The following is a 25,819-nucleotide window of genomic DNA, read 5'->3' as shown; positions in this document are numbered from 1 at the left end:
CGCTGCGCTGCACGCGGAGACACGGCGCTCTCATGAAGCTCTCACATAATGCCTGAGCCACGGCGGATTACGGAGCTGAATTAATAAAAACACAATTATTTCCTGCAGAACTGAGGAGATATTGGGAACAGAGACCAAGTAAGTGTTTAATTCTGTGTTGGAAGTGCGTTAAAAGTCTGTAGTTTAAGCGCAAAGTGATTTTTTTTCTGTAGTAAAAACAAAACAAACTGCATTGAGGTTTATTTAGCTTGTGCTGGGGGTGTTTACACACGCTTTTCTAACCCATATTACACTATTTTATTATTTTTGGTTGTTTTTATTGATTATGCATTTTTTTTATGTTGTCTTAAGTCTGTTTGGCGCTTACATTGCTTGCACAGAAAAATAGAATAGAAAAAGAAATAGAAATATTCTATAGAAATAGAATATTCTTTATATTTATATACATTTTTTTAGTTTAGCCATTTAAATGCTAAATTTCTGTAAATAGATATTTATTTATGTGCATGTGCATTTATGTGTAGTGGAAAAGTGCATGGTTTGAGTTGGGCTCTTGAATTTGTGTGTCTTTGTTAGGTAACGTTACAGTATGTCCATACATAACCCTATATAGCCCTGAACTAGCAAAATAAACTTGGGAAATGTACTTATTTTTAACATTATCATAATTTGATAATGTTAGCCTTGACACAGCAGCTCCTCACACACCCACTTCTGCTGTTACTCAATGCGCGCAGTATGGCCGTCCTTCTCCTCGCTTTTCTGCGCGTTGTTGCTGTTTCAGCGTTTTTCTCATCTTTCTGCGCTTTTGGCACATAATTGAGTATAACCGTGCGGCCAAAGCGGCTGTAAACATCACACCAACTCCCTCTCACACTATAAAACAGTTCTTTAAACAAGGCAAAAATGTTTAAATGACTTCCAGATGTGTAAAGATTTTCACATATAGGCATATAAGTAGGCAGTGTTGTCTCTTTGAGGAGGGGTGGTCAATATGGGCACGATATTGTTTAATTACTAGTGACTGAGGCAAGAACTTTGTGATTCGATACATATCACCATACACGGGTAACGATTCAATATATCATCATATATTGCAATTGATTAAATCAGATTTTTGGAAAACTTAGGTTAAGTACAAAAACACACCATCATATTAAAGCTGGACAACATATCAACATTCAATCGCATTGTGATAAATGTTCTTATCATATCAACTACATGCTTTTTTAAAAGTCTAAATTAATCATTTTTTATTAATTGTTCGGTGATTATTGTATGAATAAATAAATGCACAATGACCGTTTTTTTTTGTGAAGAAAGTGCTCCGGTGGTCCTGTTTCAGGCGGTTTTAGTTCAGTGGAAGAGTGGACGGGAAAAAACATTTTTTTTTTTTTCCAGCTCTCATAATCAATACTGTGTTTTCAAGTAGTAATACAGTATTGCGACATGTAATGTGATATGTCAATAAAAAAATCTAGAAATATATTTATATTGGCTGATATTTGCTAAAAAAAACAATACTGAAATAAACAAACCTTAAATGTCCATTCATGATGAACCTGGCAGTTGCTGTTTACATTGTTTGTAATCCCTTGGATCAGGGGAAATGTTTTAAATTTTATGGACTGCCATTAAAGTTTTTTACCCCAAGTTTTTCCTACTTCCATTTCTGTAAAGTTTGGAATGCAACACTTATCTGTGATGCAAGTAGATGTAGATTCATGTGAAAATAGTTTATGTAACAAAATTGACATGTAAGTGAAGAATATCAGACATCGACAGACATCAACCCAGAATCTCCATATTTGTGCACCCATAACTTTATTCATGTGGAATTAAACACATTCAAATGTATTCAAAGCACAGCGGTTTCATCAGAAGCTCTTTTGTTTATTAAGTCAGAGTCTATAATTTAGTAATATGTATGCAGGACCTCCATGTACATGTACATGTTTACTCCATGTAGAACTACATTTTTTCATAACTTATGTAACACAAACTTTTGGACACATATGTTTTGGTGCACATTGTGTTCCAGGTTTGGCTGTGCATGCAGCAGACTGCTTGCTGCTGGAAGTGATATTTGTTGTTGTGTTCTCCTTTCCTGCTTAGTGAGACAAATATGTTTTTTAGCTTGTGCTTCTTGTAGCAGGCTACCCGTGAAGCCATCGAATGAATCCAAATGATAGGCTGGAGAAAGTCTTCTAATGGAATCCATGTGAAGCCAACATTGTGGAAGCGCAGTGCGAGGGGGGTGGACTTTTTTGCGAGCTTTGCGGGTGTTGGAATCTCTGAGTTAAAGGTACACTGTGTTCTTTCCCAGTTTTCCAGTGGCTTCTGTTCATTGGGACCTTGAGAATTGTAATTTCCTCACATAGACAAAAGGCTGGAGTTTTCAGTGTATTGTTTTTTTTTGTTGCAAAAATAGAACTGAGGAAATCTTAATCATGCCAAATGGAAAATTCTCTGCTTACTAGCACATTAAAATTGCTTTTATACCTAAGACACTCCTAGAACAGTTTAGTTTTTTGGCTGCATGGTGCATGTGAACAGTGTTGTAGTCTTTTAGGACAGTACAGTGGAATGGACGTGCAGAAGAAGTGCGCCACAGCTCAGAAGCGAGTGCTGGTTTTGAGTTCCTCTTACCCCGCGGGGGTGCACAGGGGTGGAGGGAGTGTATGGCAGCTGGTTTTTCAGCGAATCCAAACACGCTCATGCACATGGGCTTGATTTTCTGCTTCACTGGTAATATCCCCTGACAGGGGAGCCATTGACTGCTACAGTGCTGATTCACAGACGACATACACTCGGACTGTTCCCAGCCTGACACTCCAACACAGAGGTACACACCCCCTTTCTACTCTGTATCTGTATGGTGGGGTATTACACAACACACACACTTTCCATGTGGAATGACAGACGATGAGTTATTGCTTAGCTTTCCATGCATTTTCTTTTTTAAATCACTTGCGTTCTGAAATATAGGTGCCAAAAAGGAGATAATTAAATGTACTAGTCTGTGTGATGCCATTAAAACATAACATAAAAAAGTGCATAGAGCTGTTTATGTAGAACATCTTGTATTAATAGAAGAGCTAAAAACTTATTTTTTCATTATGTATGCCCTTTAAAGTATAGCACTATGGAAAATGGTGCTTTAACCCAACACGATTTATACTTCTGTATCGAAGAAAAACAGTCAAAGACATACTTTGACGAAACATGAAGTATGCATTGTGTTGAAGCTGTTATTTTAAGGTAAAATGATACATAATGCTAATTTAAAGTGCAATTTTAAGAGTCTGTCATTTGCACAAGCAGTTGACAGCAAGAATGCATCTAGACTTGTATTTCTGGTGTGTCACTCCACTCCACTCAAGTTCTTCAGCTGAAGCAGATATTTATGTTAACCCTGACCTTTCTTCTCTCTAGAGTGTCATTATAATATACACCATACATATGTTGTTAATCAGTGAGAACAATGTCTTCTGTGTGGAGCTCATGAATTCAGGTTTGGATAATAAACCCTAAACTCTAACTGTGAGATGTTCTGGGAGTTTCAGACCTGATACATAGATCTTCGCCTGACTGATACAGAGGGATAAAAAAGGCATTTAACACATAGTGAAAAGAGTCCTGCTGTTGGAGAATGTTTTGCATGGGTATTTATACTTAACTGTGAAATGTCTGTTAAAGACTGCTGCTAATTTTGAAGTGATGAACTTTTATATTTATGAATGCATCTGACCAAAAGTTTCACACTGGACATGTTATATTGATTCAGTTGGTTTGCAGTTTTAATGATATATTAATATTTTAAAATGTCAGATACTGCCCTTTAAAATCGCCACTTTAGCACATAGTCCAAAACCAGCAGAGATCCGGTCAACATGCATTCAAAAACAAAATGTTTTTGGAGTGTCCAAAGCATTTAGGCTCTCTGAAACCAGAAATGCTGCTTTTTTCTACAGTATGTTTCTAGAGAAAACACTGTTCTTAGTCTGGTCCTGCGTGCTTCACCCTGCCCAGAAGCACATGTCTATCATAAAAACCTGTCATTTTTGGGGGGGGGGAAAAAAGAAACAACCTTCATCAGTTGCTTGATGGATCTCTTAGACAGACTTAGGGTTAAAGCTCAAGTTCACAAGCCAACTTTTGAAGTACTTTGCATTTTTGTGTGAATTGACCTACCGTTCAAACACGTATAGCCTATTATAGGGGTGCTGAAATGCAGCATTTGTGGGATCTCAAGAGTAAAGGTCCTAATGTGTGACTCACACTGGCTGTGCTGACTTGTTTTCATACTGTCCAGTCAGTTTTGCATAAGAAAAAAGCCCCCAGGCCCTGAACGTTCCCATAAACCAGCCTGAAGCTGAGCACAAGAGAATGTGTAACATTCTTCTCAATGGAGAAAAAGATGAGCCGCTCTTTGAGTCAGTATGGCCCACGAGCAGTCGTTGCGTAACTTGGCGTAAATGTTTCATGATAACTTATAAATGCTGCAAGCTTCTGCATGTTCATAAATATACACCACATCTAAAATAATGTGGAGTCAATAAGCTGAACTCGTTTAATAACTTGGGGTTCTGCATGTGTGTTTTTTTTTGCTGAAGCTTGATTGCTGATACCCCCTTGAGGCCTGAAAATAAAAAGTACAGGGTGGAGACTGGGTGGTGCAGGGTGCAAGTAATAACTGCATGATAAACAGGCAAGAGCAAATGTGTTTATGCTTAGGTATGAGTGGAGGGGGGTGTGGGTTTAGTATTTTCTACAACCTTGCAAACTGTTATTGCATAATAAAATTGCATAATTCCTAATTTTGGTAAAGGAAGAAGTGGAATAATGCCTTATAACACGTGTTATGAACATGATGTGTTATGAAACATCAAAACATTGAAAGTAGTTAGGTATCTCCAGTCCCTCCTTACAATCGAACATTCTATAAATATAACTCTTTAATCAACAACATGACATATGACATGACATTGGCAACATGATATATCTCTTTCCTGGCTCCACTAATCAGATAGGAGAGAATAGCATCCTATCACCTACTACTGAAGGTATAAGCTGAACTAGCCCTCGATTATTATATGTTGCCAAATTTGAGAGTAACTACCCATCTCCTTTCTTTATTTTACCCCATTTTCTATACAATTTGGAAGGCCAATAACCCAAATTCCATTCCTCTTTATATTAATACCCACAGCACTTGGAAACTGAAAACCAGCACAAGCCTCCTCTGATACATATGATGCCAGACTCCGCCTCTTTTCACACTGCCACAGACACAGCAACACTGGGTAGCCAGTACACTCTGAGTAAAGCACCGGATCCCAAACTCTGAAACTCAGCTAACAGAGACCTGCGCTGATTCACATCATACAAGGAGGGATGAGGGGAGAGAGTGCCATCTCCCCCACTAAATCACTGCCACTATGATTCTAGGATCGCTGATTCTGAATTCTTGAATTCTGGCTCATGCTTGCCATCAGTCTGAGAGAGCATTACCAATTGTGCTTCCAATGGCAAGCAGCATGAGTCAGGATTCTAATCGGCAGTCCTCAAATTATAGTGCCTGGACCTTAGTCTAAAGGACCACTCTCTTCACCTATAATGAAAATTTTTGGATCTAAATATTATATTTCCTTTGTAAAAGTAGTGATTCCATACTTTCTGGCTACTGGTAAAAAGTATATTTCTTCAATCTCATATTAGAGCTGTGAATTGGCAAAACTCTGAAGATATAATATTTATTACAACAAAGGGGTTGTGATTAAATATATTGTGATACTGTAAGCAAGGTGACATGTAGTTTGGGGAAACTGTCATGTACCAATGTCTGACACCTGTCTTTGCATGTAAACTAATAATTAAAAATCAATGTTCTTTTGAGAATCAATAAAGTATTGCAAAACATAATTTTGAAAATTTTCCCATTTTCTCTCCAATTTACACGACCAATTACCCAACCTGCACCCCCTATCACTAGTAATGCCCCAATACACCAGGAGGGTGAAGACTAACACATGCTTCCTACGATACATGTGAAGCCAGCCAACGTTTTTTTTTTCGAGCTGCTGCTGATGCAGAATTGCCGAGCAGCCCGCACACTTGGAGGAAAGCACAGCGGCTCGGTTCCAATACATCAGCTCACAGACGCCTTGTGCTGTGGACATCACTGTAGTAGTTATGTGGGGAGAGAGCGCCATCTACCCACCCCAGGGAGCGGGGCCAATTTTGCTCCCTCTGAGCGCCAGCAGCTTAATGGCAAAGCTGCATGAGCGGGGGATCGAACTGGCCGCTGGACCACTCTGCGCCATATCGAGATAATTTGATATATTCATATTTTCTCTCCTACAAACATGGTTCTCAATGGAAATAAAAAGTGTCCTTATATGGTATTATTCCAGAAACCATTTGAAACACCTTTTTTACGAATACAAATTAGTAATTTACTCAACACCCAAAACTAGCAGCTGCGGAGATACTTTAAAATGTACTGCTCTAAACTAACAGGTCACTAGTGCTTTCATCAAAATAATTACTGTCCTGGATTTGCACATCAGTCACGTTTCAGATGTCACACTTCAATAGTAACTCACGACTGTGCTGGAGGGCTCTATAGGTGGAGCCTCATTCCTGTGAGAGCTTTGTTTACCTCAGCATTTGTGCAAACTCTTTCTCAAACAAGGAACATCAGTTTTGCTGGAGGCTCTGTGAGGCCTCTGTGGCCTTATTGAAAAAGTAGTTATGCTGGCATCAACACAAAACCATAAAGCCCTCGAGGCTGTTCAGAAAAATACTCTCTTCAGTGGTTTTAAATTACAGAGTATCACCAGCAGGTAACACCATTTCAATTATGTGTTTAACTCTTTTTTTGATGGAATGCTCTTGTTAACCTCTTAACAGGCATGCATTTTTGTCTAATTCTTTACCTGTTATTACATGCCTATATCTTGATGATTTCAATTAATGCATTACATAACATATGTGGTTTCATGTTTGATGAGAAACGTTACTGAAAATACTAATTGAAATTGTAACAGAAAATATTTTACAAATTTGAAGTAAATCTGCAACTGTCAAAATATGATTAATACAGTCACAAAATTGGTGCTTTACTAAACTTTTTACGCTTTTAACTCAATATTTCATTAATATTAATATTTTTTCCTTTCATTTCATTATGATTGTCTAGATTGTATGTCTGTTTTCAAACATGCAAAATTAGGGCTTGATTTCTCTTACTGATCTGAAGTGTAAAGTGGTGTAGAGAGTGAACAGGCAGCTTCTCCAAATGTCCTTTGGGAGTCTCCAAAGCCCTCAATGTTTTTAGAATTCAAAAAGTTCCTTTTTTACTGCAGATAAAAAGAGTTTTGTATAACCTACACTTGTAGCTAGTCTACAGGCGAAGGCCTGTTTTTGTACACTGTACACTGTAAACTGTCACTGTGGTACAAGGTTATACAGAGGTTATGAAATGAGAGTCAGGTTGTGATTTACAGTATCTACATAAACATCTGTGACACTTGTGATTTTTGTCCCTCAGGATGAAATTCCCAGTGGATTTATTGGCCAGTGTGGACCCTGGAGCCCTGGAGCTGTCAGCAAAAGACTGCATGTCTAAACTGCTCTATAGGAGTCCAGAAATACAGGAGTCCCTCAGACTTCCTGATTCCAAAGAGGTAACAGCCATTGTTAATTAGATCAAATGGATCCAAATGGAACAAATGGATCAAATCAAGCAAATATGACAGGTGTGCAATTACCCCCCTTTATACCAGTTTTAGCAGTTTTAGCATGTTTGTCAAGTTTATATCAATAATTAACAGAAAAACTTTTTTTGCTGTCGCTTTAGAAATTATTTATTTATAATGAGTGTTTTTAGGGACTAATGAAGCCAAAATGAAGTGGTGACTACATATGAAGTACACCAATCAGCCATAACATGGGTCCCATCAAGGTCACTTGGGCAACCATGTGCCTGCGTACCAGGAACATCCCCCAAGACCTGCCTAATGTTTCGGATTTTGGTGATATTCTGACCCAATCGGCTAGCCATTAGAATTTGTCGAAGTGACATGTTATACAGAGAAATACAGCTTCAAAAATATTTGGCACTGCCAGCCTAGCTGTTAGCATTGTGGCTAACTACACTATTGTAGGCCTTATGAGTTCTCATGGCAGATTGTATTAATTAACAATATATACTAACAAATAATAAAATTATGAAAAATAATAAAACGTTTTTTTAATTTATTTAAATAAAAGTATGTTAAACTATTGAAAATTGGTCTAAAGTTCTAGGAGTGATGGCCGTCATTTATTTTTGATATCACCATTATACTGTGAAAGAAATATATTGGGACTAAAATGTAAACTTTGATCCTGCCCTACTTTAAGCATTGACTGTTTCTTGCTGCCTTTGCTGCCCTTGAGAGAAAAGACTGGTAGAAATAATCAGTGTTGTTCACTTGTCAGTAGCCGCTAATGTAATGGCTGGGTAGAATTTAGAAACCTTGTAGGAGATAATAACGATTCCTGAATTAAAAAACTTTTAATGTAAAAAGCTTTTAGATAAAGAAAGAGATATAGAGATAAAGAGATATGGCTAATGGCAATAAGAAGGCTAACTGTAAGGGCTGTAGTAAGATGGAGCTGTTTTGTTAAAACCACTTTATGCCCAATGCCAGGAAGAAGAGCCTTTAAAGTATTTTTATTATTTTGTTATAATTTTTAAGAAGTGTGGGATTCAGTTACAGGTTTAAAGGTAAATATACATATTTAATTTGTAATTTATGTTTTTTTTGATGAAAGGATGGACAAGAATAATCATTAATTCTTCTGGTGGGTTTTAAATGTTGTCTAAAGTCTAAATTGTGGAAAACAAGATGGAGGATGACTATTGACCAGCAGTTTGTCTCCAGCCAAATCGATTAAAAATTTTTTTAACTGAATTAAAGAGACTGAAAAACATTAGAGATATTCAAAACATATTATAATATATGAATTATTTTTATTTCTTGCTGTAGATTGCCATTGACCTCTGCAATGTGAGCTTCGTGCCCCTGTATGGATATGACACCGATCATAAGATTCTTGGATTGTACTCGAGAGAAGACATTCACACAGGTGACAAGATTGAAATGAAAAGTTTTTATTTTTTTATTTTAAAGTCTTTTAAAGTGATTAACATTAAAAAAGAAAGGCATCTGACTCTGTTTGATTTTGCCAGCTGTTGGATTTCATCTGTTGGGGAAGTGGTGGTCATTTGAGGATATTCTGAAAACTGCTGACCCCTCTCGAGCAGGACTGCTTGAGGTGTGTTTGAAAAAGATATTTTATCTGTTGCAGATAAAAGTGCACATCACATTTATCACCTGCAGCTCAAAACACCAATACTGTTTTTTTTGTAATTACTAAATACAGTTTTATTCATTTTGTTAAAAAGCCTGTTTTGTCTTTTCACTTCAGGTCAGAACACCTATAGAGCGAATAGTCCTGCATGTCCTCAACAAATTTATATACAAAGCGAAGGAGAAAGACAGTGATGAGGACCCCTTTCTCTGCCATAAGGAAAATCAAATCGCTAAAATCCTCTGGAAAGATGGAGAAGCTATTGGATTCTACTCATTCATACCAGAGGGTACTAATGTTTTTTAAAGAGGAAAGCAGTAAATATAGAATCAGTGTGTTTTTGCTAATAAAAATTCTCTATTTCTCTCCCATCAACAGGCACCTTATGTGATAGCTTTGTGACACAGTGCTATCAGCTTCCTGTCATGGATACTCTATTCGTCAGAAAGCTTCATCGTGGTAAAGGATATGGCCTACAAATGCTGGAAGACTTTGTGCACACTTTCAGCAATAAATCTGTTGGTTTAAAATATCCACTTCCTGCAGCAATGTATAAAGGTACCACCATTAACCATTACCATCAAATGTTCCACCAAAACACAGTGAAATTATTATTATTATTAAGGTTTCTCAGTTTTCTTTCACCTCTTATATGCCAGTCTGTGTTTTGTCCAGTTTGTAGAAGCTATCTCAGTGCCTACCCAGACGAAAAACAGCTGCTGTGGGAGGTACATGATGTAGGAGCCCCCTACCAAAGAACTCTAATATCTAAAAAGCTGCAAACAATGGAGCTGAAGGGTAAGAAATGTGTAAAATTACAATAATATCCAATTCAAAGAAAGTCAAATGAAAGTGAGTTGCAAGCTAAATTTATTAATTTCCATGATCATTTCTTGATAGTGCATCATCAGTTTGTTCGCAAATTAAACTTTGAGACAGAAAACTCCGGTGTCCTAATGGATAAAGTGATCCACACTCCCCCACAGAAGACAGGAGTGGAGTACACTGTCATGGAGGTTGTGATTAATATTCTTTTTCATTTTAATATGCTCTCACTCTATTTAACATTCCAAAAAGACAAGCTAAACTTGATGTTCTTTCAATTCTCCACCTTTAGGAGGAGGAAGTCCAGCTTAAAATAACAAAAGGCAAGTCAATTTTTGTCATACCATGACTAGAGGTGCACAGAAGCAAACATTTTTGACTGAACAAAATTTAACATTTAGCTGAAAGCTGAATAATGAATGTTTTATAGACCTTATTTTCAAAGCTGATTAAATTTAGTAGCCTAAATGTACTTTTGTCTTACAGGACTACAATTTAAAAATATCTATTTACTCATATACATTATAATATCCCAGCAGGCATACCAACAAAACACAATACATTTACCTCTCATATTTTATTTGAATAAAATATTCATGGTAAAAATGAAGTTAAACCTGCCATTTATTTATTCCCTCACTCATCAGTAGTAACACTTGTAAACACTAAAGTAAACACTGAAATAGGGCTTACAATAAACAAGTCATTGTTCTGTAGAAAGTATTATTATCATCATTATTCACTAATTCTATTTTTGGCCAAGTAATTTTGATTGCCAAATGTTTATTGTATTAATAATCATGTCTACTAGAATGTGATTCTTAAGTCTTAGGTACTATTATTTGTTTTATATTTTAGAGGTGAACGACACACCTGTTACAACACTTGCCAGAAGCGGCAATCTGAAGCGCAAAATGCTTGGACAAGATACAGAAGCAACAATGGAGAAAACTATCAGGTTAAATAAAATTTATGATTAACTCTCTGGGGTCCACACACTCACTGGCATATCAAATTTGATCGTTATTTATGCTTATTTATGCGATAATACTGCACAGTTGAAAAATTCCACTTTTGCTTTTTGCCATGTCTAACTGGTGGAGTCAGAGACTGTAAAAAAGATGGACGCTGAGTCGCCGTTCCCATTCATTCAATGAAAATGAAGCCAAAATCTTCTGCCATGTTGGCGATCCTGAAACCCGAGTCTGCGCAGTAGAGACCAGAGGAGGGAGAAAGACTGTGGAGAGACAGCCTACTCATTTAAATAACCCCGCCCCTGACGGCTGCGTCCACAGAGCTATACACAGTCTATGGTCCCACCCATACAGTCATTGGTCCCACCCCGGCTAGGTGTTACCCAGCCCTTTTACAATAACCACACCTTTTTGAATAGAGCTGAATACCGTTTTAAAAAAACGAATTCTGTGGGGATATAAAAAATTTACAATATAAGCAGAGGTTACACTAGCTGTTACATTGAAATAATGGAGTTAGAATTACAGTATATTGGAAAAAAAATGTGATTGAAAGTTGTCTGTTTTGCCATTGAAACCTATGGGGATGGGTGGGGTTACACAGCTTTCTGCAACCGAACAGCAGGGGGCGCCCGACCTGTGGGGACTATACTTTTGAGAGATGATGCTCTGTCCAGCTATACACAGTCTATGGGTGGAGTCTATGTTTTGTGTGAAACTGATCAGTGGAAATCATTATGGGCTTAATTGAGGAAGTTAAATTACAACATTAGAGTTTCCAATTAAATTTGCTTTTTGGGCAAAGCAACAACAGGTGATGAAGTATGATGGAAATCTCAACTTACATACAATGTTGTGATGATGGTCTATGGATTCAATAAATATTTGAACCTTGTTTCTGTGCTGTATTATTGCAGAGATATTGAGAGAAATATTAAAAAACATAAAACATTTGATAAGCCAATGCATTTGGTGACCCAAGAGTGTTAAAATTTACTCTAAATGATAGTAACACAGCTTATGCAGAAATTTCACTTTGATTGCTTGTGGATTATTTTTGTAGTCCTAAACTGATAATATGCCTACTACAGGGTGGAGGCCATTGAGGCTGCAGTTCAGTCTGCAGTGCATGAGGCTGAAGCGGTCAGAAGTGGTCAGAATATAAAGGTAAGGTTAAGCTCTACATTTAAAATGCAATGTCTATTTTTAACAGAAATAGCTATTTGTGTCAAATATTATCTTTTTATTAGTCTGCCACTGCCACTTCTTTGGTTTGCCTTTTTTGCTTCTTAAACTTAAATTTGTTATTTTAAGTTTGTCCTTTACCTTAATTTCACCACTGATACTCTCACTGTCACCCGTCCCAAATCACAATGTTTTTGGCATATTTTGATTGTATGCAGATTGATTGTTTGTAGTCTGGACTTCCAAAAACCATATGAAATCAGATTTGTACATATATGTCTTGGTGAGCTGGTAATGGAATGGGATGTGCGGAGAAGAGCTCCTGTCTAGATTTCCTTTATTTTATATTTTATTGCATTTTTTTTTGTGCCAAACGTTTTAACTCTAATATGTGTAAGGACATTAAAAAAAGCCAGTTGGATCCATATAAGTTGTACCTAAGGCCGTCATTCTAAGTACAAGTAAGTAGTTGGCCTAAAACCAACCCGCCAAAGCAACACAAATCAGTGGTTAGCCCACCGCTACAATCAACCATGGACACAGAGATATGTCTCAGTGTATCTCATATTACACCCTTCACTGGACACTCTGGATACTCAAATCTGGCTGAATTGATTGATTATATATATATTATAGAGTTTTACAGCCATTTGTAATACTGTATATTGTCTCATTTCTTTGCAGGAAACAACAACCACAGTGAATCGCAGTGAGTCAAATGTGGTATGTGTCACCTGTGTTCACTGTGGAAAACATATAGAACAGACCACTGAATCTGAAGAGTTTGTGCAGGAAATGAGTGCTCCACCCAGAACAACTGCAGAGCTAGCTACAGTAACTTCAGAAAAAGGTATGGAGCAGACAGTGTTACTACAAATGACTTCAGATGTTGCAGAAATGCAGAGTATGAACAGCAGTGAGGAAACACAGATATCCGAATCTGTTGAAGCCTCTATTGGTGCAGCAAGTCTTCAGGCATTAGAAGTTCAGCAACTGGTAGAAGAGGATATTGAGAAGTTGACATCAGAAAAAGCTACGGAGAAAACAGAGTTGCTCCAAATTACTTCAAATGTTGCAGAAATCCAGAGTATGAACAGCAGTAAGGAAACACAGATATCAGAATCTGTTGAAGGCTCCATTGGTGCAGCTGATCTTCAGGCATTGGACGTTCAGCAACTGGTAGAAGTGGAGATTGGTAAATTGACATCAGAGAAAGCTATAGAGAAAACAGATTTGCTCCAAATGACTTCAAATATTGCAGAAATTCAGAGTATAAAAAGCAGTGAAGGCACCATTGGTGCAGCTGATTTTCAAGCTTACGAAATTCAACCACTAATAGAAGTGGAGATTGATAAGGAACTGGCATCGGAAACTGAAATGATAAAAGAAAGAACAGAGAAGGCTGGAGGGGTGAAAGATGGCAAAGATGAGGCTGATGACAAGATGTCTGAAAAAGTAATAAGTGAAGTATCATCCCTAGAGAAGTCTTGCCAACAAACTGGGCTTCATTTTCAACCGGTCACAATGGGCTCAGAGAACAGTTCTACCACAGAAATGAGAGTTTTGAGAAAAAGCACTGCAGCTTCTCAGCAAAAATCCACATATCTCCACACAGAACTTCAGGTGACCAGCGAATCATGCCCAACAAAAGCTACTAAACCTGTGATCAAACACAAATCAGTGCAAAGGAGCTTTAAAGCAGTTCAGCAAGAAGAAAGTGGACAAATACTGGACATGACTGCAAATGAAGCAGACCAGCAAATGAGGAGTGAAGTGCAGATGGTAGAAGAGGTTGTGGAGAAAGTCAAAGGTGCCAACAAAATATTACAAGAAAAAGATGTCCAGAGTCAAGATGATGCAGCTATACAAGATGAAAATATTGAGATATATGGTGAGAAAATGATAATTGAGGTAGTGGAAATAAGTAAAGAAGGTGCAGAAATACAAAAAGAAATAGATTCTGAAATGAATCTACAGGAAAAGGGAGAGGAATCTTCAGTTGTTTCAACTGTATCACCAGCTACCGACGTAGAGCAGCATGATACCACTCAAGAACTATCACAGCCAGACCACCAAGCCATTGCTGAAGAAACAGAGGAAAGCAGGAATGAAAACATGGAGATTGACCAAGCTGGTGTAGCCATGAATGAATCTGAGGTGAATGTAGAGTTGTCTGTGATGGAAAAGGAGAACACAGAGCAAATACCAGAGCAGGAACTTACAGAAGACACCAGAATCATTCAGAAAAGCATGAAATGCAAGGAAACTGTGAAAATAACAGAGAAGAATGAAGAGTTTCAATCAGATTGTACTATACCAATTGAAGAGGAACCTGATGCACCTCTGAAAGAGACCCAAACTCATCAAGAAATCCATGGCCACCTGGAAATAGATGCCATTAAAGATGCCAGTGAACCAAGTCATGTAAACGTAGGCGAGAAATCATATAACTTAACAGAACCTACTGAAAAGGAAGTGTTAAACAAGCCAGGAACCTCTGGAAAGCATGGTGGCAGCCAAAGATCAGACTATTCAACACCAGTAAGGCATTCTGGGAGATTTAAAGATCAGTCTGTAGAAGGTGAACTAACTAAAATAGTTCTCAGAAGTGGTACAAAATTAACCACACCCATTTCCATACAGAAGCAAGTACAACACACCAAAATTGTTAAGCAACAAGAGTCCAAAATGACTGAAAAGGACTTGGGAGCAGAAGATGGTTCTAAAAAGGAAACAAGTGGGGATGTCATGAAAATAACCATTGTCGATACTCAGGATGGTGATGAATCAAAGGATAAAGATCAAGGAAGAGTTGCAGACTCTGCTGATACAAACCAAGGCATAATGGAGGTGGCACAAGAAGAGGAACCTTTGAAAGAGACCCAAACTCTTCAAGAAATCCAAGGTCAATTGACTGGTAGAGTTCTAAGAAGCGGTACAAAATCAGTCACAACCATTTCCAAACAGAAGCAAGTGCAACACACCAAAACGGTGAAAAAAAGTATACAAACAGAAGATAAGTCTCAAAAGGAGAGTGCAGAAATGGAGACTGTAGACACTACTAATGTAGAGTCCATTACCAACCTACAGTACATTGTTGAAGAGGAGAACAAGTTGGAGGAGGAACATTTCGAAACCGAATCAACTGCTGAAAAGGACGTAAAGGAAGTTGAAGGTGGTTCTGAGGATAAAACAATTGGAGATGTTACGAAAATAGTAGCTGTGGATCTTGATGTTTCTGAAGTTATGAATGATGGAGAAATACAGGTTGAAGGAAAAACAACATTACAGTCAGATGTAGAGCTTATTGAAGAGCAAGAGAAGGAACCAGCAACTGAACTGGCAGAGAATGAGGATAGTCAGAGTGTAGTAGTGGTTTCCTCAAAAGAAACAGGTGAAATTAAGATTGCTATGGAACAAACAGCACAGTCTCAGGAGGATCAAGATCAAGACCTGGCTAAATTAGCATGTACAGAAACAAATGTTGAGGAGAGCGAAGAAGATGAAGTAGAAAAATCGAAGCAGACAGAAGCTCTGATTGAACTATCTGAAACAGAGCAAACGGATGGGAAAGATGTGGCTTCTACTGAAACAGTTTACACTGTGGAGGAACATGAGCTACAAAAGGACAGTAATGCAGAAGAAATGGATGTACTTGCTGCAGAGTCTCATGTTGAACCAGCAGAAAAAGAACAAAAAGATGGAAATGATGATATATCTGCTGAAATTATGCATACTGAGGAGGAAGATCACCTACACAAGGCCGTCATTTCAGAAGAAATTGATGTACTTGCTGCAGAACCTCTGGTTGAACCCGAAGAAGAGATACAAGAAGATGAAAGTCATAAGACATCTGCTGAAACTATTCAGCCTGAAGAGGAAGACCATCTAAACAAGGCCATTGTTGCTGAAGAAGTGGATGCATTTGCTGAGATGGGTGCAAAGGAGCCCATGGTGCAAATGTTAGAAATGCAAGTTGAAGAAGTGAGTGAAGATAAACCTCCAAGGACTGACAGTGGTCAAGAAGAGAGTGTGCCAGTTGGAGAAGAAGTAAAAGATGATACAGTAGAACCTGTTACATTAGAAGAAGAGTCTGTTGCAGCAAAACGTCACACAAGTGAAAGAGCAAAAAATCAGACAGCAGTTCAGGAGAGTCTGACATCTAACAATGAAGTGAATATCCAGAAAACCTCACCTGAAGAAGGCACACCAATTATCACAAGCAGGAGTCTCAGGCAGAGAATAGTAACTGTCCAGGGTTCACCACAAAGAAAGTCCAAACGCTTTCAAAAATCTAAGATGGAAATAGCAGAAAATGAACATGTGGTTGTGGTTGAGGTTACAGACAAAACTGATGAGAGCAGAACTGAAGAAACAGAAGAAAACAAAAGTGAAATAATGGAGACTAAGGATGATACTATATCAAAGGACCAAGACCAAGGAGGAGTCCAAGGGTCAGCTGATGCAGACCAAGACCTAATGGAGGTAACACAAGAAGAGGAAACTCTAAAGCAGACACAAATTCTTCAAGAAGTGCAAGGTCAAGAGTCTAGTCATGTTCATGTAGGGGAGAAATCAGCTATCTGGACTGAGCCAACTGAAGAACAAGTTTCAGACAAGCCAGGCACCTCTGTAAAGCATGGTCGCAGCAGAAAATCTAACTATTCAACCCCAGTAAGACGTTCTGGAAGATTTAAAGATCAGTCTGTAAAAGGTGAACTGAGTAAAATAGTTCTCAGAAGTGGCACAAAATTAACCACAGCCATTTCCAAACACACACATGTGCGACACACCAAAACTGTGAAGCAACAAGAGAAAAAAAGTGTACAATCTGACGATGAACCTGGAGCTGATCTACAGGACAGTGTTGTAGAGCACAGCAAATTGGGTAACGAATGTTTAGAACTAGAAACAACCAATGATAGTTACCTTAAGGAAGTGGAGATCAGAATAGAGGATGGTTCACAGGATGAAACTACTGGTGACAGCGTAAAGATAACAGTTGTTGATGTGGCTGAAGTTGGGAAAGATATTGAACCAGAGGTTGAAGGGAAACCACAGCGTGAAGAGGAGGAAGAGCTAAACAAGACCAGCATTTCAGAGAAAGAAGATGCATTAACAGAGATAGGTGTAGGAGAACCCATTACAGAAGGTCTAATAGAGCAAGCTACAGAACCTAGTGCAGATAGATTGACAAAAGACATTGAGGAAACTATCCAGGAGAATGTACCAGAAGAAAAGACACCAGTTATCACAAGCAGAAGTCTCAGGCAGAGAACAGTGATGGTCACATCTACACCACAAAGAAAATCTAATAAGAAAGTTGCAGAAATTGGTCAAAACATAGATGAGGAGATGGTGACTGAGATCAGTTCTAAGTCAAATGATGAAGACAAAACCACAGAAGGACAGGTGGAGGTAGACAAAGCAGGAAAAATGTCCTACACTCTTCAAGAAATCCCAGAAATTGAAGCAACAAAGGACAAAGAAGATGCCTCACAGAATGAAACAATAAGAGAAGTGGTAAAAATAACAGTTGTGGATATGGCTGAAGAAGGTGAAGGGGAAATAAAGGAGCAAGCTATAGAACTTTGTGCAGATTCAGATACATTGGTAATAGACAGTAGTGAACAAGGAGTGAGTATGCAAACAAAAGGAGAAGATAATAGAATAGGAGATACCTCATTGAATAAGGAATCCACTGCAGAAATGGTTATTGAGACATCAAAGGTGTATACCAGAGAAGATCAAGAGGTTCTAGAATCTGACCATGGGGAAACTGTTCAGGAAAGTGTACTTGAAGAAGAGACATCAGTTATCCCAAGCAGAAGTCTCAGGCGGAGAACAGTAATGGTCACATCTACACCACAAAGATCTAAATCTAAACATCTCCAAAAGAAAGAAGGGGTACTGGTTACAGAACAAATTGAGGACAGCATTGCAGAAACAGATCAAAGCAAAGATGAAAAGATGAAGGCTGAGGTCAGTTCTAGATCAAACAATGGAGACAGAGCTCCACGAGGACAGGTGGAGGTGGTGGACAAAGAGGAAATTGTAAAAGTGTACACTTATCAAGAAATCTCAACAACTGAATCAAGTCAAGCTGATGAAACACAAGAAGAGTTGCCTGCAGAGCTTGTAGAAGAGCATCATTTGGAACCAGTGATAGAAATAGCACTTGGACAAGGTGAACAGAAAGATACAGAGATAGCAGAGGAAGCAGTAGAAGCAGCAGCACCTTCAAAACTGCAGGAAGCCTCAGTTGTGCTTGTGGATTTCTATAAAGCTTCTTCCAAACAATCAGCTGAGATAATTGAAACATCTAAAGAAACCGATACAGTGCCTCATGAAGAGATCACTCAGGATCTGGATGAACCAGCAAGTACCAGCATGTATGTAGAAGAGAGAAAATCTGAAGAAGACATGCTAAAAAAAACAGATGTTTGTTTTGTACAAGCTTATGAAGAAGTAGTGGTAATTGCAGAAAATAAAAATGTGGCAATGCATGATGATGTCAGTAAACCTTCTAAAGGGGAAACCTCTGAAGGAAAAGTTGATAGCAATAATGAAAATATGGAAACAGAAGAAGTTCAAGGAAAGGACCTTGAATCAGTCATTAGCATTGTTCAGGAAATCCAAAGTGACACTCAAGAACTAAAACAATTTGGAGAACAAGAGAAATTAGCTTCTCAACCTGAACTGGCTGAAGTAGAACACTCAATCAAGAGAGACAAAGCACAGTCAACAAGAATAACTGAAATTTCAGCTGTTGGAACCCCTGTAAGACTTTCTGAACCACTTACTGAGCAGCCTACTACAAGTGAATTGACCATAAGAATTCTCAGAAGCGCTACAAAACAAGTCCAAAGCACTCCTAATAAACGATCCACACGGCAAACCAAAGCCATGAAGCTGAAGGACATAAGCCAAGCTGTGGATATGGCTGAAGAAGAAGCCAAGAAGAGCCCTCCAGAGGTACCAACTGAAATTGCAATGGAAGACAAAATAGAGGCAATAAGTGTTACTACTGAGGAAACAACAGTGCTTCAGGACATCGAGCTCAGGGTAGCCGATTCTCATTCTGGAGATGAAGAGATGGAGGAATCAAGTATTAGGTCTGAACTGTTTCCAGAACATGAAAAAGATACTGAGGTTCTGCAAGAATCCAAAGAGGCAACCAGAGAGAAGGACTCTGAAAAAGACATTAGCACTGATCAGGTAATCCAAGGTGAAACCCAAGAGCAAAGGCAACTTGACAAAGAGAAGAAATCAGATACCCAAATTGAACTGGTTGAAGCAGAACACTCAAAAAAGAGAGGCAAGGCATACTCAACTAGAAAAATAACTGAACAATCTGCATTTGTAACCCCTGTAAGACATTCTAAACAACTTACCGATCAGCCTACTACAAGTGAACTGAGTCAAAGAGTTCTCAGAAGCTGTACAAAAGAATTCCAGAGCTCTCCCAATCAACGATCCACACAGCAAACCAAAGCCACAGTGCGAAAAGGTAAAACAATCAAAGCTGTAGATGAGGCTGAAAAAGAAGAGAAGGACAAACCTACAGAGGTACCAACTAAGCTTGCAAATGAAGACAAAATAGAGACAGTAGGTATTACCACAATTGAGCTAAGTGAAGAGGATTCTCATCATGGGGATGAAGAGATGGAGGTATCAGATATCAGGACTGAACTGTTTCCAGAACATAACAAGGAAGACGAGGTTACAACAGAAGATGTGGTTCTCAAAGAAGCCACAGAGGCAACCACAGAAGACAAAAGAGAGAAAATATCAGATCTTTATGATAATGACATTGAGATAAATGCTGAAGGTGAAAATAGGACACCAGTAGAGACAATGGCAGAAACTGGGCCAGAGGAGGCACCAGTGCCTGCAGCTGAAAACGGTGTGGGTGAAAAGACAGACTCTCTGCTTGAACCAGTTGAAAAATCTGTTGGTGGTAATGAGACATATACTGAAACAACACAACCACCACGAGAGGAAGAGGATGAGCTAAACAAAGCCAGTGTTGCAGAAAAAGAGGATGCTTTTGCAGATACAGGGGTAGCGGAACCCATCAAAGACGCATTATTGGAGCAAGCTATTGAAACTGGTGGAGATGCACATACACTAATAATAGACAGTGGTGAGCAAAAACAGAGCACGCAGACAGAAGACACAGACAATACATCAGGAGAGACCTCATTGTACGAAGAATCCATTTCAGTAGTGGCAAAAGAGACTGTAATGGTATATACAAGTGAGATTCCAGAGGTTCTTGAACCTGACCATGGGGAAACTGTTCAGGAAATTGTACCTGAAGAAATGACATCAGTTGTCACAAGCAGAAGTCTCCGGCGTAGAACAGTAATGGTCACTTCTACACCACAAAGGTCTAAATCTAAAAATCTCCAAAAGACCAAAGTGGCTCTGGTTACAGAAAAAAGTAAGGGCAGAACTGCAGAAACAAATCAAAGCAAAGATGAAAAGATGGAGGCTGAGTTTAGTTTTAAATCAAACGATGGAGACAGAGCTCCAGGAGACCAGATGGAGGTGGTAGATGAAGAGGCAGTTGTTGTGTCCTATACTCCCCAAGTAATCCCAACAAGTGAATCAAGTCAAGCTGATGAAAGTGCAGTTACTGAAACTTATCTTACTGAAGGTGTGAAAGATGCTGGACACACAGCACAAGAAGAGTTACCTACAGAGCTTATAGAAGAGCATCATTTGGAACCAGTGATAGAAATTTCACCTGGACAAGGTGGGCAGAAAGATATTAAGATAGCAGAGGAATCAGTAGAAACAGCAGCACCTTTGAAACTGCAGGAAGCTTCAGTTGTGCTTGTGGATTTCTATAAAGCTTCTTCCAAACAATCAGCTGAGATAAGTAAAACATCTAAAGAAACAGATTCACTGCCTCCAGAAGAGGTCATTCAGGGACCGAATGAACCAGTAAGTAGCAGCAGTTACATAGAAGAGAAAACATCTGAAGAAGACATGCTGATACAAACAGATGTTTGTGTTCTACAAGCTGAAAACAAACAAGCTGATGAAGAAGAGGTAGGGAAAATTGCAGAAAATGAAAATGTGGAAATAGATGCTGCCACCAATAAATTTTCTAAAGGGGAAACCTCTGCAGGAGAAGTTGACAGCAATAATGAAAAGATGGAGACTGAAGAAGTTAAAGGAAAGGACCTTGAATCAGTCATTAGCATGGTTCAGGAAATCCAAGGTGACATCCAAGAACCAAGACAAGTCGGTGAACAAAAGAAATTAGACACTCAAACTGAACTGGCTGAAGTAGAACACTCAAATAAGAGAGGCAAGGCACTCTCAACAAGAATAACAACTGAAAGGTCAGCAGTTGTAACCCCTGAAAGACGTTCTGAACAACATACTGAGCATACTACTACAAGTGAAATGACCATAAGAGTTCTCAGAAGCTCTACGAAACAAGTCCAGAGCACTCCTACTGAAGGATCCACACAACAATCCAAAGCCACAGTGCGGAAGGTTAGAAGCAACCAAGCTGTGGGTACAGCTGAAAAAGAAGACAAAGGAATACCTACAAAGTTACCAACTGAACTTGCTATGGGAGACAAAATAGAGGCAATAAGCATTACCACTGAGGGGGCAACAGTGCTTCAAGACATTGAGCTCAGTGTAGAAGATTCTCATTCTGGAGATAAGATAGAGGTTGATATTAGGACTGAACTATTTCCAGAGCAAGACGAAGTTACAGAGGTTCTTGAAGAAGCCAGAGAGGCAACCATAGGGAAGGACTCTGAAAAAGACATCAGTACTGTTCAGGAAAAGGAAAATAATGACACACAAGAGCCAAGACCAGTTTGCGAAGAAGAGAAATCAGTTACTCAGATTGAACTGGTTGACATAGAACATTCAAGAAAGAAAGGCAAGGCACATTCAACAAAAAAAGCAACTGAGAGATCAATAGTGAGAACCCCTGTAGGACGATCTGAACATCTCATGGATCAGCATACTACAAGTGAATTGACTGAAAGAGTTCTCAGAAGCTCTACAAAACTAGTCCAGAGCACTCCTAATGAACGATCCACATGGAAAACCAAAGAACAGGTGCGGAAAGGTAAAAGTGCCCAAGCAGTGGAAATGGCTGAAGAAGAAGACAAGGAGACAGAGGTACCAAATGAACCTTCAATGGAAGACACAATAGAGGCAGTTAGTGTTCCCATTGAAGGTACAGCAGTGCTTCAGGATATCGAGCTCACAGAAAAGGGTTCTTCTGAAGATGAAGAGATGGAGGAATTGAGTATTTGGACTGAACTGTTTCCAGAACAAGACAAAGATACTGAGATTCTTGAAGAAGCCAAAGATGCAACCACAGGGAAGGATATCAGCACTGATCAGGTAATCAAAGGTGATACCCAAGAGCCAGGGCAAGTTGGCGAAGAGGAGAAATCATCTTCTCAGATTGAACTGGTTGAAGCTGAACTCTCAAGAAAAAGAGGCAAAGCATACTCAACCAGAAAAACAACTCATCGGTCTGCACTAGAAACCCCTGTAAGACATTCTGAACAACTTACTGATCAGCCTACTACAAGTGAATTGAGTCAAAGAATTCTCAGAAGATCTACAAAGCAAGTCCAGAGCACTCCCAATCAACGATCCACGCATGAAACCAAAACCATGATGCGAAAAGGTAAAATAGTCCAAGCTGTAGATAAGGCTGAGGATAAAGACAAGGATAAATCTACAGAGGTATCAGCTGAGCTTGCAGAGGAAGACAAAATAGAGACAGTAGGTATTACCACAATTGGGCACAGGGAAGAAGATTTTCATCCTGGGGATGAAGAGATGGAGATATCTGGTATCAGGACTGAATTGTTTCTAGAAAAAGATAAGGAAGATGAGGTTATAATAGAAGATGGGGTCCTCATAGAAGCCACAGAGCCAAAGGAGGCATCAGTGCCTGCATCTGAGTCTATTTGAGTTTTCACAGTGCAGAAACCTACTGTTGTGCTGGTGGATTTCAAGAAAGTTACCCCCAAGCAAACAAGTGGCATACAAGCTACTCAGGAGTCTCAGAAAGAAGATGAACAAGAAGATGGAAGTGGGATTGAGGCTTCAACCAAAGCCACGCTGGAACTTGAAGAGCAGTATGTCCTAAACAAGGCTGATGATTTAGAGGAACAGCAGAAAGTGATAGAAATCATGGTAGAGAAGTCCACCACAGAAACCCTAGAGGAGCCATCTGTTGAAGAGGGCAAAGACACTATACTGAATAATGACAGTAAACAAGAGAAGGTTATGTTGGTGGAGGAAAAACTCACAGAAACAATCATATTAGAAGAAGAATCTACTGCAACAGAGGTCGAAAAGATGGTGGCAGTGTGTACAAGTACCACTGAAGCAAGTCAGAAAGAGAATCAGGAGAGTTTGACACCAGACCACAGAGGGAATGTATTGGAAAAATCTCCTGAAGAAGAAACACCAATTATCTTGAGCAGAAGTCTCAGAAAGAGAATAGTATCAGTCAGTTCTTCACCACAAAGAAAAACTAAATGCCTACCAAAACACGGGGTAGAAGCGAATGCTGACAGTGTAGAACTAGACAAAACAGTTGATAACGTAAACACAGTAGAAAATTCAAATGTGGAGGTTACAATTTTAGAGAAATCTGTGGAAAAGGATGAAGAAGTTGGAAATAAGGCATCCAATTCTGAGGAAATGCTGCTGGAGATACCTGAGGCAGAAAGTTGCTGTCGTAAAGACATTGAAGCAATGGCATCAGAAACATCAATCACTGTTGAGGTAGAAGCCACAACCTCACCAGAAGAGCACCAGGTGTCAGTAGTGAAGATCACTGAAGTGAATGATGGACATGAATATATTAAGAATAAAGATGGTGGGTTGATGGAGGGTTCACATGTTAAGGATATGGAGGAGGAAAAGGATCTGGACAAGATACCTAGCGGAAATGATACCAGTCCAACAAATGTGGTGGTAGAAACCACTTTACTAACAGAGGAAGGAATAGAAAGAGATGTGGAAGTATCTGAAATGAAAAATACAGAGTGCCATTTAATTAAACCTGCTCAAGAGAAGAGGTATGAAGAGAGTTCAGATGAAGATGAGCTAATTCTTACAAAGAATCTCAGACGAAGATTTATAACAGTTGAGTCTCCAAAGCGAAGAAAAGGAAAACGTCACAACATTGTGGAAACTCGTACTGAAAAAGCACAGCCTGTACCTGAGGAAACAACAATATTGGTTGAAGTTTCAAGCCAGAGAGAGGCTAATACATCAGCGGGAATACAGATTACAGAAACCCCAACAAATTCCAAAGATGGCAGTGAATATCAAGCTCAATGTATAGGCGAAGTGATGAGAAAAGAAGTCACAAGTTCAGAAAAGCAAGGCAGCACAAATGTTACTGTAATTGTTGTAGAAACAGAGGAAAGACAGAAAATTGGGAGTATAGGTATGGTTGAAGGTGCTCCAGAAGAAAACATGGAAGAGAGAACGACTGAGCACACAATATTTGAAAAAGTGGAGGTCAAGGACCTAACAGTTACTAATTTACAAGAAAAAGCTGCAGGTGCAACCTCAGAGAAAAAGAGTGGTCAACAACCACAACAGGAGCAGGAGGTGCTGAACAAGGCTGAGGAACTGTTAACTGAGGAAAAATCTGAGGGAGTGTCTAGAAGAAGAGTCGTAGGAGAGAAAAAACAAGGAAAGCAACTTACTGAAAAAAAAGATATTGGTAACGAATCAACCGCAGAAGAATTGTTTTACGAATTTGAGGAGGGAGCAGAAGATGGAAGAAGGTTACTGAGAAAGAGAACAATAACTACCACTAAGACAACTAAAGCCACCACCGAGAGGAAATCCAAACGCATGTGCAAACAATCAGACGTGGCACATGCTGGAAGTGCCTTGTCTGTAGAAGAGCAAGCGACAGAGCAGAGTAGTATAGTGTTAACTGCAGAAAAGGAGAAAGAAAAAGAAACTACAGGTCTAACTGAACAAGACAATGAAAAAGATAGAGGAGAAATGCTTCCAGAAAAAGCTAAGGACCGTGGAAATCCGGAAGGTGAGGGAACCTGTGGAGAAACTAATACAAGCATAAGTGTCAGAAAGGAGACAACCAAGGACATAAGTGTCTCAGTGGAAGAATTAAGCACGAAGATAGAGATCAAAAAAGGAGAGAAAGGAGAGGAAAAAGATGGCGTCACAATAGTTGAAACAGTGAAAGAGCTAAAGGAGCTAAATGAAAAGAATCCAGTGGAATACAGTGAAATCACGCTCGCTACAGATGAAAGCTTCATTTTGCAGTTAGAAGAGGAAGATGAGAATAATGGCCCAAAAGAAACAAACATGGTTGAGGAGATGGAAGTTTCATTAATGGGATCTTCAAATTTGGGCTCCCCATCCATTCAAACACAAGAGCACATGACACAAGGAACAAAAGTGGAAAAAGAGGGAAAAGAAGC

At 39.0% G+C, this 25,819-nt stretch overlaps 1 protein-coding gene across 2 annotated transcripts; it reads left to right on the top strand.

Annotated features, from left to right (window-relative positions):
* On the top strand, positions 1-23,322 carry fam169aa (family with sequence similarity 169 member Aa). 2 transcript variants are annotated; one of them, XM_007243920.4, is made up of 12 exons: positions 1-138; positions 7,556-7,691; positions 9,039-9,138; positions 9,242-9,327; positions 9,481-9,652; positions 9,742-9,921; positions 10,039-10,161; positions 10,264-10,379; positions 10,481-10,511; positions 11,047-11,146; positions 12,254-12,329; positions 13,032-23,322. In XM_007243920.4, the coding sequence occupies exons 2-12, from the start codon at positions 7,557-7,559 to the stop codon at positions 23,313-23,315; spliced, it is 11,403 nt and encodes a 3,800-aa protein (XP_007243982.3). In that variant the 5' UTR covers positions 1-138; position 7,556; the 3' UTR covers positions 23,316-23,322. The 2 variants fall into 2 exon arrangements, with proteins under 2 accessions (XP_007243982.3, XP_049326774.1); XM_049470817.1 differs by lacking the exon at positions 1-138 and adding an exon at positions 2,572-2,845.
* The last annotated feature ends 2,497 nt before the right edge of the window (positions 23,323-25,819 follow it).

This window comes from Astyanax mexicanus, chromosome 22, assembly GCF_023375975.1.
Source record: "Astyanax mexicanus isolate ESR-SI-001 chromosome 22, AstMex3_surface, whole genome shotgun sequence".
NCBI classification, from domain to species: Eukaryota; Metazoa; Chordata; class Actinopteri; order Characiformes; family Acestrorhamphidae; genus Astyanax; species Astyanax mexicanus.
This window is presented reverse-complemented; position numbering and strand designations above follow the sequence as displayed.

Excerpts from the sequence above, each read along its gene's own strand:
- fam169aa (XM_007243920.4), top strand. The coding sequence starts at position 7,557 with ATGAAATTCCCAGTGGATTTATTGGCCAGTGTGGACCCTGGAGCCCTG. Across the intron at positions 9,328-9,480 it reads CTCGAGCAGGACTGCTTGAG|GTCAGAACACCTATAGAGCG; the intron begins GTGTGTTTGAAA and ends TTTTCACTTCAG. Across the intron at positions 9,922-10,038 it reads TCCTGCAGCAATGTATAAAG|TTTGTAGAAGCTATCTCAGT; the intron begins GTACCACCATTA and ends TGTTTTGTCCAG.